The sequence below is a fragment of the Dipodomys merriami genome, unplaced genomic scaffold, assembly GCF_024711535.1.
Source record: "Dipodomys merriami isolate MVZ:Mamm:240054 unplaced genomic scaffold, mDipMer1.0.p SCAF_92, whole genome shotgun sequence".
NCBI lineage: Eukaryota > Metazoa > Chordata > Mammalia > Rodentia > Heteromyidae > Dipodomys > Dipodomys merriami.
Window position 1 is genome coordinate 4,234,749 of NW_027206535.1, and position 14,248 is coordinate 4,248,996.

Below are 14,248 nucleotides of genomic sequence, written 5' to 3' on the forward strand. Positions count from 1 at the left end.
CCTGCCAGGGCCCGTCCGCGGGATGGCCGCGGAGCCCACCCGCCCACCCCTACTGCAGGCCGTACCACCCGGCGGGGGGGCCGGTCCGGGAGGTCCTGGCCGTGGGGCTGCCAAAGCGACTGCCCGCCCCTATCCCGCCCGCCCGAGTCAGCCTCCTCCTCCTCCCAGGACACCCCCCAGGGGCAGGAGAGCCAGCGTCCGGCCTTGCCACGCCCCTGCCAGGCACAAACTGCCATCCCTGGGTTCCCCCGGGCGGGCACGGGGCGTGCCCCAGCAACGAGGCCAGGTGGGGCTGGCCGCCACCTCCCACCGCACACGGCCCCCAGTGCAAACAATAGACTTTGAGAAGACCCGGTAGAAGAAATAGGACTTTAATGAAGGCTATTTCCCTTTGGTATAAGTGAGACCGTGAAAACATTCAAAAAAGGATGGCCATGATTGAAACATTCGACCCTCCCTTATCCCCAAGCCTCCAGACCCGAGCCAGACCAGCTTCTCTGTCTGGCCAGCATCTATGGGCCACACACACAGGCCCATTGTAGAAGGTACCCCACATGACATAGCAACAATACTATCACTCTGCTTCCCAGCCTAGCCATAAGAGGCCCAAGTTTTCTTCCTAGTCCTAGGGTGAAACTGATTTGTCCCAGGTTTCTCCTCTAAAATAAAACGATAATGCTGCCAGTTCAGGCTATGGTGAGAAAAATGACAATCATTGTAAAAGGGGCTCCAAAAAGTCAGGTGTATAAATGTAATCTATTATCATTTTGTGCTCAAAAATAAGCCATGGAAAATAAAAGTATATCTACAGCCCTAACACATAGGCATATGAAATGAAACGAATGCTGTTCCCATTCTACAGATAGTATTCAGATTGTCTACTGCTTTAGTCTCTAGGCCCCTGTGCTGGCCTCCACAAAACTCACCTTGGAGTTAAGGGTAGAAAAGGCCCAAATTCATTCATTTACCGCCCCAGAGACAGTGAGGGCTACAGGAGGTAGGGCTGTAGAGTATAACAGGCATGCAACATGGGAGGGGGTAGGCTTACAAAATGTATATACAGACCCCTTGGGTGAAGGGGGTTCCCCAGCCCAGGAGGCACTGAGCAATGGAGTGGTCCAACTAACCCCAGCTGGGAGGGAGGCTCTGGGGCAATCTCTTAAGAGTTGCATATTCCCAAGGCAAGAGACAGCTGCCACTCCTGCCTTAGTTCTCCCAACCCAATCCCAAAGGGGTACTGAGCAAGGAGAGGACAGGGTCCAAGAAGCCAAAGTGTCAGAACCCCTGTTTTTGAATTCAGGGGCCTGAGAACTCTTTGCATAAAGTATCTGCAGACCTAAGAGATGGTCAAAGGCACAAAGTTTTAACATAGAAGGGGGAGTGTTCAGAGGGGCCAGGGGTATTCTGAAGTCCAGGGGTAGACCAGAGGTGTGATTCATTCCCCTTCTCCAGAAGGGCAATTGCTTCACTGGGCCTATCACCACAGGACATTTCCATTAGAAGCACCAGCCTTCTTTGGAAATGGAGTGTCAGGTTGGCACAGGAAAGGCCTAGACAAGGAGGCCACTCTGTACATTAATACTTTGGTGAGGTTTGGGGAGAAACAGGATTCTTCCCCAGGCTCCTGACTCAGTATCCATACTACTCCCTCCTCCTACTCAAGGCCCAGCCCTTAAAACATCCCAAGTGAAGTCCTGAGAGTTAAGGAATAGGGGAAATGAGGCTGGAGGGCATCTCCTGGGAGACAGGCTGGGAAAGATCACAGCTTCCGCTCCACAGGTTGCTGTAGACACAGTTCGCTGCCAGCAGAGATGATGGGCAAGTGATTGTCCATGTGGTAACTGATGAGGTGACTGACACTCTCAAAGCGGTGATCCTTTGTCCGAACCTAGAAAGATGAGAAGAGAGAGTCAATTTAGGTGGGACCAGTCCAATAAGACCTCTGCCATCAAGGTCAACGAAGATGGAACAGTCAAGAAGGCTTAAAGAAGAAATAGAGGGAAGGGATGTCAGCCTTGATCATCTAGGCTTCTCTACAAAGAGAAGCTATTCACAGCTGTGGGAATGAGCAGATCAGTGAAGGATGAACAGCCCAGAAACATGAAGCTGAGGGAAAGTGGAATACTTCCTGATTTGAAGGAAGTTGACATAGCTCAGAAGAGGATACAGTTTAAAAAAAAAAGTGTCAGGTTGGCAGAGGAAAGGCCTAGATAATGAGGCCACTCTGTACATTAATACTTTGGTGAGGTTTTGGGGAAAAACAGGATTCTACCCCAGGCTCCTGACTCAGTATCAATACTATTCCCTTCTTCTACTCAAGGCCCAGCCCATAAAACATCCCAAGTGAGGTCCTGAGAATAGGGGCTGGGAATGTGGCTTAGTGGTAGAGTGCTTTCTACAGTGCATGTTTTTTATTTTTTTTTGGTCCGGTCGTGGGGCCTGAACTCTGGGCCTGGGCGCTGTCCCTCAGCTCTTCAGCTCAAGGCTAGCACTCTACCACTTGAGCCACAGCGCCATATCCGGCTTTTTTTTTTTTTTTTTTTGCTTATGTTGTGCTGAGGAATTGAACCCAGGGCTTCAGGCATGCAAGGCAAGGGATCTACCACTAAGCTACCTTTCCAGCTTGTTTACAGTACATGAAGCCCTGGGTTCAATTCCTCAGTACCACATAAACAGAAAAAACCAGAAGTGGGCTGTGGCTCAAGTGATAGAATGCTAGCCTTGAACAAAAGAAGCTCAAGGATGGTGCCCTGGCCCTGAGTTCAAGCCTCAGGACTGGCAAAAAAAAAAAAAAAAAAAAGTATAAGAGGGAGGTTGAGATTGTTGTAGAAAAGAAACCAAGGTAGTATGGACATCAGTGGCTCACGCCCATGATCCTAGCTAGCTACTCAGGACACAGTGTCCAAAAAGAAATGTACTCATTACCTAACTAATGTAATTGTAACCCCTCTGTACATCCCCTCTATAATAACAATTTTTAAATATTTTTTAAAAACAACCAGACTGGCCAGGCGCCGGTGGCTCACGCCTGTAATCCTAGCTACTCAGGAGGCTAAGATCTGAGGATTGAGGTTCAAAGTCAGTCCGTGCAAGGAAAGTCCATGAGACTCTTATCTCTAATAAACCACTAGAAAACCAGAAGTGGTGCTGTGGCTCAAGCGGCAGAGCGCTCACCTTGAGCTGAAGAGCACAGAGACAGCTCCCAAGCCCAGAGTTCAAGCCCCATGAACGACAAAAAAAAAAAAAAACCAGCCAGACTGGAGGGGAGTGGTGCTGTGGCTCAAAGTGATAAAGCGTTAGCCTTGAACGAAAAAGCTCAGAGAAGCCAGGGGCCAGTGGCTCATGCCTGTAATTCTAGCTACTCAGAAGGCTGAGATCTGAGGGATCACAGTTCAAAGCAAGCCCAGGCAGGAAAAGTCAGTGAGACTCTTTTTTTTTTTTTTTTTTTTGTCGGCCGTGGGGCTTGAACTCTGGGCCTAGGCGCTGTCCCTCAGCTCTTCAGCTCAAGGCAAGCGCTCTACCACTTGAGCTACAGCGCCACTTCCCCGTGAGACTCTTATCTCCAATAAACCACCAGAAAACCAGAAGTGGTGCTGTGGCTCAAGTGGTAGAGTGCTTGCCTTGAGATGAAGAGTTGAGGGACAGCGCCCAGGGCCAGAGTTCAAGCCCCACGAGTGGCAAAAATAATAATAATAATAATAATAAATAAATAAGTAAAAAGCTCAGGGACAGCATCAGCATCCAGGACCTGAGTTCAAGCCCCACAACTGACAAAAAAAAGAAAAAAAACAAACAGACTGAAGACATAGCTTACACAGTAGATAGCCAACAGTGAGTAAAAAAGCCAAGCAAGAGTGCAAAGCCCTGAATTCAAGTCCTGGTACTTTTTTTTTTTTTTTGTCGGTCGTGGGGCTTGAACTCTGGGCCTGGGCGCTGTCCCTCAGCTCTTCAGCTCAAGGCGAACGCTCTACCACTTGAGCTACAGCGCCACTTCCGGTTTTCTGGTGGTTTATTGGAGATAGGAGTCTCACGGTTTCTCCTGCCCGGGCTGGCTTTGAATTGCGATCCTCAGATCTCAGCCTCCTGAGTAGCTAGGATTACAGGCGTGAGCCACCAGCGCCCGGCTAGTCCTGGTACTTTTCACACAAAAAAGAAACAACCAACCAGGAATCAGTGGTTCAAACCTATAATCCTAGGTACTCAGGAGGCTTGAGATCTAAGGACTGAAATTTGAAGACAGCCAGGGAAGGAAAGTGAGACTCTTTATGTCCAACTAATCACCCAAAAGAAAAGCCTGAAGTGGAGCTGTGGCTCAAGTGGTAGAGATCTAGGCTTGAGACAAAAGCTCAGGGACCTGAATAAGCCCCAGGACTAGCACCAAAAAATAAAACAAAGTAACACCAAAGACACAAAAAAAGGAACAAACAAACAAGGACAGTGAGGAAAAGCTGCTGAGCCCACATCTGGGGAGCTGAGGTGGCTCCAGCTCTTACAAGATGAAACTTGAGAGTATCCAACCTCTGACCAACAGATACTGGGCATCACAGCCTCTCTGTAGTGGTCTCCTCACTTGTCTAAAGGGGCACAGATGGGGTGAGCACCTTCTAAATCTGATGGGTTTAAGGTGTGGGACACTAACACTGGTCATAAAAAAACACAGCTCAGACTCAAAAGATAGGAGAGAAAACAACCTTTAGACTCTTCAGAAGGATGTCACACACCTAAAAGCAGAGGCCTACAGAGCTGCCAGCAAGGAAAAGTTTATAAAGCAATGAGGGAAGGGAGCATCATAAGGGGGTTCTGTCCCTAGCTTTCTGCCACTCTACCCATACTTTAGTCACTTACCACACCCTCAGGGTCTACCAGAAGCAGGTGCTTGGGCTGCCCACTCTGCAGGCCGGTGAGCACATACTGGCCAGGAGTAGTCGTGCTCTCTCGTACCAGGAAGTCCCCATTGAGCTGTAGCAGTGCTTCGGCCTCCCGCCGGCTCAGCTTCCCATGGAACCAGGGTTCCCCTCTAAGCTGCTCAGCCATGGACATGGACTGGGGCGGTGGAGGCACCCGGAGGGCATCTTCAAAGGGTTCTGGGGATATATAACAAGGGCTAAAACCCAGACCCTCAACAAGGGAGACCAAGACAGAAAGCAGATATACAGGAGAAAAGGAACCAAATAGGAAAATAGGGATATACACCCCCCCCCCACATGCGCACACACAAACACAGAGGAACACTCACTCATGTCAAAGAGGTCCCGGGGTGCACTGCCATTAATGGCAGGATTGGGGGGCCCAGTTGCCCCTGCTGCCTGCCGAGCCTTGTCTAGGTTCTGGACGTTGACATAGGAGGGATCATCAAAGAGCTCTCTGCCTGCTGAGGAGAGGGAGACCATATAGTGACTCTTCCCTCCTTTTGTGCCCCTGGCTCTGCCTGTCTCAGCTCCTCCTTTGTACCTGGGCAAGGTGGCGGAGGCAGCATCTGTTTGCGGACTTCAGGGTCTCCCACACAAGGCTGACCTACAGGCTACAGGGATAAAAATCAAATGAGACCAGATGCCATAGTCAGCCACTCCCATCTTAGGCCCAGGCACCACCATCCAAATAACTTACCAGTGTAGCTCCCAGGTGGCTGGGAGTCTGGGCACCGGGTAGAGTGGGTCGGGCAGCCACTGTAGTAGCCCCTTCCCGAAGCCTCATATCCACTATCCCCCCAAGAGGGGGTTCCTTCCCTGGGAAGTCATTATAGTACTGATGATCAGGTGGCTCTTCTTCCTCTTCATCCCATGCTGAACCATCAAATCCAGCCATCCTGTGAAAGACCATATGAAAAAGTGGACACAAATTGGTGGTGACCAGAAGGCCAGGACAGACAAGAGTCAATAGTAAAAAGATTTGACAAGTCTCATCACAACTAAAAGGAGGTAGTACTATAAAACTCTGATAGCCATGCTATCTCCCAAGAGGAATGGGAAATACTATGTAGAATGGAAAGCTTGCCCCAAAACTTCCTCCGGGAAATACAAAGTCCCTCATAGTCCCATTGCATATCCCAAAGGACTTATGTTTCCAATAAAAAAAAAAATTATGCTTGTTGTGAGGCTTGAACTCAAGGCCTGAATATTATCTCTGAGTTTTGTTTTGTTTCTTTTTTGGTCAGTCATGGGGCTTGAACTTGGGGTGTAGGCACTGTCCCTCAGCTCTTCAGCTCAAGGCTAGCACACTTGAGCCACAGTGCCACTTCCAGTTTTCTGGTAGTTAAACTGGAGGTAAGCATCTCACAGACTTTCCTGCCCGGGCTGGCTTTGAACAGTGATCCTCAGATCTCAGCCTTCTGAGTAACTAAGATTACAGGTATGAGTCACCAGTGCCCAGCTTGTTTCTTTTTTCTTTTGCTCAAGTCTTACACTCTACTATTTGAGTCACAGCTCCACTTCGAGTTGTTTGACACTTAAATGGGGATATGGGTCTTATAGACTTTCCTTCCTGGGCTCACTTTGAACAGTGATCCTCAGATCTCAGCCTCCTGCGTCATAGGATTACAGAAATGAGCCACTGGCACCTGGCCCAAATTCTTTTTTTTTTTTTTTTTTTTTGGTCCGGTGGTGGGGCCTAAACTCTGGGCCTGGGCGCTGTCCCTCAGCTCTTCAGCTCAAGGCTAGTGCTCTACCACTTGAGCCACAGCGCCACTTCCGGCTTTTTTTTTCTGCTTATGTGGTGCTGAGGAATCGAACTCAGGGCCTCATGCATGCAAGGCAAGCGCTCTACCACTGAGCCACCTTCCCAGCCCCTGGCCCAAATTCTTTTTTTTTTCCTTTTTTTTTTTTTTTGGTCCAGTCGTAGGGCCTGAACTCTGGGACTAGGCGCTGTCCCTCAGCTCTTCAGCTCAAGGCTAGCACTCTACCACTTGAGCCACAGCGCCACTTCCGGCTTTTTTTTCCTGCTTATGTGGTGCTGAGGAATCGAACCCAGGGCCTCAAGCATGCAAGGCGAGCGCTCTACCACTGAGCCACCTTCCCAGCCCCTGGCCCAAATTCTTGATAGCTTCTACAGACAAGAAAACACAGAATAAAGAATGGAAATGTAGGCAAGAATCAGAGACAGACCTGATATATGGAGGCTAGTAATTAAAACTCATCCAGCCAGAGAAAGATATGCCAACAGCTCTACCACAGGCAACAAGAGCAAGAGCTGGCCTTGGCCTCAAAAGGCTTTCCTGATGTACCACAGGAAATGTAAGAATAGCAGGAAGTAGGAAACAGGGCACGTGGTTATTTCCTTCCCTGAGCCACTTGAAGCTAAGCCTACTTTGCAATCCCAGTCTGGGGTCTAAGAGCTGCCCCACACCTTTCCCGTTCTCTTACCTGTCATGGGGGGTGACCAGCTTGGGTGGGTTCCTGAGGTATTGTTTGAAACGTAACTCAAAGGCCTGACCAATGGTGCTGATGACATCCTGGGCAAGCCCTTCAGGACATTCCAGGATATGACAGGCTGGGGACACAGCAGATGGAAGCTGTTAGTGAACTTTGAGGTAATATTGCTGGGAGATTTGGTCAGGAGCCCTCAATCTCCTCAGCAGGAGCCCCTCAACTGCACTCATTAACAACAGGGAAAGTCGACCCAAGCACAGACTCACCCAGTGCTCCCCACTACACCTCACCTCTCTGATTCACAGGGTCTTTGGCAACATAGGCAACATATTCGGCTGTGTCCTGGGATGGAAAGAGCAGAAGAAGCCAGTTAGCTCAATTTTATAGCTCCACCTTACTGCTAACCCTTACAACCAATCCTTTTCAGAGTCCTCAATCCTAGCAACCCCACTTCTGTAGTATTTTCCCAATTCTAGCCCCTTTTTCACCCCTACCCCCCACCCCCGGGCCCTTTACTCTGTTATCCAACTCACCGGGTCCCCGCCGGACGCAAATGAGATAGATTGCATGTGATGGTTGGCAATGATCTGAGGATTAGGGCAGGAGATGGAGAAGGAAGGGAATATAAGTGTCCACATGGGTACCTTCTACTCCTACCCCAGAACCGAGTCTCAGACTCATTCTCTTAGCTTCTAACCCTGTGTCTTCCTCATTTCTTCCTTCTCTATTCTCTTCCTACTCTCTCCCAGCTTTTGGCCTTATCACAGGATCTCCCCCATCAGTTTCTGGCCCCCTTGAAAACCCCTACCAACCTGTTTACAGTCTGCAGCCATGAGGTTGAGGCTACTGGTAGAGACAGTAAGCGTGATTGGCATTCCAGCAAACTTCAGGTTACTCCTCCCCAGGATAGAGCTGAGTGGACGGCTACCAGGCTATGGAAGGGTCCAGAGACTCAGAAGCTGAGGACATCTAATACCAGGAAAGCATACTTCCACCTCTTAACTTCCCCACATGCCCCGCACTTGCAATCCCCCAACCCCTCCATCTCCAGCCCTTTCATCCCCCATCATCCCATCCAGCACATACCTTTCTCCTCCTTGTTGCCCCTTTAGCACCGGGCACAGCCTCACACACCAGAGTGATGGCCTCCCTAGGGAAAAAGGGGTACTAGACTCACAGCTAGCCTCCTACTCAGCTGGGGTGGCCACAGAGCTGGGGGAAGGGAAGGCCAGGCCAGACTCCCAGGGCACTCCAGGCTCTTTGTTGTGGTGGATTGAATTAAGGGCCTTTAATATTTGATGACATTGAGAGCCCGCTTCCTGGCTGATTGGGTTAAGGCCTCAATGGGTATAACCCCACCTCTTTCTAGCTACTAAGTAAATGTCCTGTTCTCTTCCCAAAAGCAGCAATAACCTTCTATCTACTCCTCATTTTCTGGTCCAGCTTCATCCACCAGCTGCTTCTGATACTTTCCTCTTAACCCCTAAGGCTGGATAGGTAAGGAGGCTCTAGGCCAGAGGTGCCTCTTTTCAAAGTCTCTCCTAACTTTCTCTTAATCCTCCTTACCTCCCAAAGAAAAGGCACCACTAGCACCATCACAAAGTGCCCCCACTTTTCTTCACCTTCCCCCAGCCTCATTATCCACAATCCATAACCCCTCCCTACCAACCTTGTGACCTGAGTCCGGGTATTGAAGTCCAAGGCACGCATTGACTGAAGGACCTCCACACAGCCCATGTACTGAGGGGAGAGAAGGGAGAACAAGTCAGCTACCTCCCCCCAACCATTCACAAAGGGCCACAGGTCTTTGCCCTCAGTGGGCCCTAAAGGAAGTACAGTACTCTTCCCACTGCCTGGGGCTAATCCCACAAGTAAAAGACAACAGGATGTGAAAAGGGACAGCTAGGAGGACCTCCTGCTCTGCTGGTGAGAGAATCTGAAAGGCACTGGGTGGGACAAAGTGACAACTCTGGAAAAGGGGAGGAGTCTGGAGGGGAGAATGGAAAAGCCACTCTGCAATGTTTACAGACTTTGATGTGCTAAGCATTGTGCTAAACTGGGGGGGTGGGGAGGAGGAGGGCAGGGAGGGTCCCTAAAACAGGAAGGGGCCTAGACAAATTATCCCAGGCTGGGTTAGGAACTGGAGAAGGGGACAAGGCAGGTTTATGAACTAGGACAATGACACATAGGAACACTAGGGAAGAGCAGGAAGAGAAGGTCCTAGCAAAGCTGGAGGTAGCAAAGGCACTAGAGGGAGGATCTTGGAGGGAGTGGAAGGGAAGATGTTCACTCACCCGAACCAAGTAGGAAACCCCAGGTCCCATGACTTTGTCGTTGGGATGCAGCCAGCCCCGCGTGGGCTTATTGACAAAGCTCCCGTGTCGGGTCCACTCCTCGCCCCCCAGCTGGCCCCCTTCTACCCGAGTCCTGCGCCCGCCGCCTCCACTCAGCTTGTTCATGTCCTGGAGGAGGGGCAGGGGACCTGAGTCCAGCATGGCTGCCCCTTCCCCATCCTGGGCAGCCCTTCCTGGCTCCCCCTTAGGCCCCAGGCGTCCCCCAGCAGGATTGGCCAGCTTCAAGTTGCTCATCCGGGGGAAGAAGGAGCACAGGGTAGTGGGACTATCATCCCCAGGCAGAGAAGGCAGGATGGGCCCCAAGGATGAGGCTGATGGGGAAGGCAGCTCCTCCAGGGGAGTGGACCCTGAGGCCCCCTCCTCCAGCGATGACAGAGACTCATTCCGAAGTGGGTTGTACTTGGGCTTGGGGGGAAGGAGATCCATGGCTGAGATGAAAAGGGGGCTGCAGCCCAGCCTGGCCCCCCTGCCAATTTAGGCAAGGGGGCCAGGCAGGGGGCATCCCCAGGCCCTTAGCTTGGCCTGACCCCTGCAGCTTGAGGGTCACAGAGGTCCTTGGGAGGGCGGAAAACAAGTAGCTTCCACACCCCCAGATCAGATCCAGTCAGTTTCAGACCTCATTCCCAGCCCAACCCAGCTTGCAGCCTCCTCTCCCGACTGAGAAGAGAACAGGCTGGACCCAGAGCTGCCTGGCTCCTCCCAAGGGGCGGGTAATGAAAGAAAGAGACCAATCCCAAGGACAGTGCTGACTCACAGGCTCAGAGGGGCTGGGCCCCCCACTGACCACCCCAACCTAGAATTCCGGCAGCAGAAGAGCTAGCTTAGGCCTCTTTCCCCAGCCCCATACAAACAACTAGAAATCTGGAGTGGAGGAAAGGGAGGGAGAGACGGAAGGATGGAGGAATAGGAAGGAAACGAAGCAGATAAGCAGAGCCCTGGATCAATCCAATCTGGACAAGGGCAGGCAGAAGGGAGCAGGAAGCTAAGGGAGGCTGGGGAGAAATGCAAGAGGAAACAGAGGTAGCTGTGGGTGGAAAAATGGAGAGGATTCAAGAGCTCTGCATTTCCCTTCCTGAAAGGGTTTGACAATTCTCCTGCCCAGGCCACCGCCACCACCACCACCACCATCACCACCATTATAACCATATACTGCCGGATGGTAGCCCCAGGGAGCCAGGGCCATTAGAATGCTCTGCTGCAACAGCTGTGGACTGGAGCTAAGGAAGCCAGGAAGAGAAAGAAGTAGTCCCAGTGGATACAGAGCATGGCCAAAGGAAAGGCAAAGCTAGTGAAATAAGACACAAAGTCCAACTTGAGGGTATATCAGGGAGCTACCTGGCAAGAACTGGATAAAAAAGACAAGTTGGTAAAGTCCCTATGCATAATGCCTATTAACCAAGGAGCAATGGCCCAGAACTGTTCTGCCTCTCTCCACAGGCCCAGTTAACAAAGCAAGATGTAAATATAAGAAAATGGGGGTCAGAACACTAAGTCTAAGATCAACCTTTTGAACCCGCCAGGTACAATCACACCCCACCTCTTATATAAAACCAGTCACTAAGTCTCACAGCAGTGTCCCTAATACTAGAGGAGGGGTCTGGCTGAGGGGGGGATATGAGAGAATGTAACAGTTCCCAAAGAGAATTGGGAACTACAGGTCCCAAACTGATGAGAAGTCACAAGGCAAATCTGTGTGTCAATAAGGAGGGAAGATGCCAGCCTCTGGTGGCCTGTAATCCTAGCTATTCAGGAGTCTGAGATCAGAGTCAAGGTTCAAAGTCAGCCAGGGCTGGAAAATCTGTGAAACACATATCTCCAATTTTGTGTGCCTGCTGCCTCTGCGTGGTCCCCCGGGATGGATGTGATGGATCTTTTCACAATTAACCACCAAGATCCAGAAAAATGGCACTGTGGCTCAAAGTGATAGAGCACTGGCCTTGGGCAAAAAAGCTCAGAGACAGAGCCCAAGCCCTGAGTTCAAGGCCCATGACCAATTAAAAAAAAAAAAGGGGGGGGGATGGAGAATGCAGTATCAAAAGTTGGGGTGAGGTGGCACATGATTAGTAATAAATCCAAACCCATCCCACAGTTTCCTGCCACAGTTCTGCTTAAGAAGCATTAAGGAAGTTAGGAAGGGACTGAAATACAATAAGTACATCTTTGAATAACTCTTAGGTCTATTTCAAAGGATTAAAAAAAAAGCTACTTTGTTTTTGGTCAGTTGTGGGGCTTGAACTCTGGGCCTGGGCACTGTCCCTCACCTCTTCAGCTCAAGCCTAGAGCTCTACTTCTTTTTTTTTTTGTCGGCCGTGGGGCTTGAACTCTGGGTCTGGGCGCTGTCCCTCAGCTCTCCAGCTCAAGGCTAGCGCTCTACCACTTGAGCTACAGCACCACTTCCAGTTTTCTGGTGGTTTATTGCAGATCGGAGTCTCACGGTCTCTCCTGCCCGGGCTGGCTTTGAACCGAGATCCTCAGATCTCAGCCTCCTGAGTAGCTAGGATTACAGGCGTGAGCCACCAGCGCCCGGCTAGAGCTCTACTTCTTGAGCCACAGCTTCACTTCTGATTTTCTGAGTGGTTTATTGGAGATAAGAGTCTTATGGGTCTTTCCTGCTTGGGCTGGCTTTGAACCGTGATCCTTAGATCTCAACCTCCTGAGTAGCTAGGATTACAGGCAAGAGCCCCAGGTACCCAGCTTAAAAAAATATATTATTTTAGTGATTAAAATACTAGCACTTAAAATGTTTTTCCTGTGTTTATAACTCTTTCACTGTCCCTTATTGTCACAGGAGAGCTTATCACTGAATCCTCCACTCCTCAAGAGGAATTCTGCCATGACCTTACACTCCTAACCACACAAACACACACCAGTACACCTTCCTCTTTAGAGATGGTATGTAGGGGAGTTGAAGCTGGGAATGACCAACGGGTGTGGGTATTTGGGGAGGGGGAGGAAAAGGATGTTTGCCTTAAACTTGCATCAGGAGAAAGCAGATCTGGGACTAGAAGTCCAGGTGATGGGGGTGGGGTGGGGAAGGGGAGAGGCTGCACGTTGCTACACAGCCCAGCAGGGAGGAGGCTAGAGCTGCAAGAAGTAGCAGGAAATGGTGAAAGCCTCAGGAATGTGTCCTGCAGGGAAAGCTCCACAAATGCAACCAGAATGGACTAAAGCCCTTGGGGGGGGGAGAGGAGAGTGGGGAAGAACCAGAGAAGGGGGACTTAAAAAAAAAAACAGCAACAAACAAACAAAAAAAAAGAACACTAATCCCTACTCCAAACCAGCCATTTCCTGGTGATAGAAAATTTTTGCTTCCATTATACAGACAACACATCAACAAATCCACTGCCCGTAACTAGGCATGGTCAGGTACGACCTGCAGCTGTTTCTGGAGTGGAGTCGGTAACCAGAAGGAAAATTGTGACAGTGGAGTGGGGAATCTCTGAGCAGTCTTTTTCCCACCCCAGATCCCAAGTTCAGCCCCCTTCCAAGTTGGTCACCCTAGGAGGGTAGGAGAGAAGAAAACCGCTGTCTCTAAATTCTCCTTTTTCACAGCCAGACACAGGCACTAGGGACTTCCCATTTGGTGAAGCCTAAGAGCTCAGGAAAACTGAGCGCGAGGCCCAAATAAGAGACAGGACAGGGAAGTATCAGCAGGTGGAGGGAGTATCCGGGATTGAAGACCAGGGTCGGGTGGTGACCTGGGACCCACGGCAATAAATCTCCTCAGGGGGCGTGGTCCCCCACAAAGCCTGCTTCAGACTTCCAAGACCCGCGTTGGGACAATCCGACGTGGATGGCGGAAGGGGCGGGGTCCCCAGAGGAGGCGGAACCCCTAGAGAGGCGTAACTTCAACTAAGTCATTCGTTCTTTCTGGAGACTGGTTTGGCCCTTTGGGAAGATACGTTTTTCACAGAAGTTAGCGGAGAATCCCGGTGAAGAGGAGTTTTGGAGAACTGGACCGACTAATGAAGGGTTTCTTATAGTGGGGCCTGGGAGCATGTCTGGAGGTGGGACTTCCAGGAAAGCTAGGCGATAGGGTGTGGTCGCGACAGCAAAAGATAAGTCGGGGTTCGGGGAGCCCCCTATAGTAGGGAGGTGGGACTTCCGGAGGGGGGGTCGTAGAGGCGGGACTTATAAATGAAGACCGGAAGTAGGGTCCCGAGAGAGGGGTTCCGGGGTGGAGGAGTGGGTCACCTAAGGAAGAAAAAAAATCGAGACTCACCAGGGCCTCATGGAGTCTCCGCACCGCACCGCGGGCCAATCTTGTTCCGTATTACGCCACTGCCTGCCTCATTCGCTGTTCCAACTTTCTTCCTGGCCCGGGCCTCCCCGGAGAAACTTTATTCCACTCACTTCCGGCCTTACTAACCCCCTGACCCTCTACCTCACGGTCCCTCCTTCACCCTGCCCACTTTTCTCACTCAGCCAATGACAGCGCAAGTACGAGCCCAGGAGTCGAGACAGCCAATAAGAGGCCTGATTTTGACCCAAAGCTGTGTTCTTAAGAAACGTCAGAACTGCACGCCAATA

At 50.7% G+C, this 14,248-nt stretch overlaps 1 protein-coding gene across 5 annotated transcripts; it reads right to left on the reverse strand.

Moving 5' to 3' along the window:
• Positions 1-355: 355 nt before the first annotated feature.
• On the reverse strand, positions 356-14,116 carry LOC138821552 (SHC-transforming protein 1). 5 transcript variants are annotated; one of them, XM_070013910.1, is made up of 13 exons: positions 13,941-14,116; positions 9,659-9,826; positions 9,034-9,104; positions 8,451-8,514; positions 8,177-8,296; positions 7,898-7,951; positions 7,655-7,706; positions 7,359-7,485; positions 5,608-5,806; positions 5,452-5,521; positions 5,237-5,368; positions 4,846-5,084; positions 356-1,888 (listed from the first exon to the last, which is right to left on the reverse strand). In XM_070013910.1, exons 2-13 carry the CDS (start codon positions 9,821-9,823, stop codon positions 1,760-1,762), a joined length of 1,422 nt encoding a protein of 473 aa, XP_069870011.1. In that variant the 5' UTR covers positions 9,824-9,826; positions 13,941-14,116; the 3' UTR covers positions 356-1,759. The 5 variants fall into 5 exon arrangements, with proteins under 5 accessions (XP_069870011.1, XP_069870010.1, XP_069870012.1 ...); XM_070013909.1 differs by having other exon boundaries at positions 5,237-5,371; XM_070013911.1 differs by lacking the exon at positions 7,898-7,951 and having other exon boundaries at positions 5,237-5,371.
• Between the last annotated feature and the right edge of the window lie 132 nt (positions 14,117-14,248).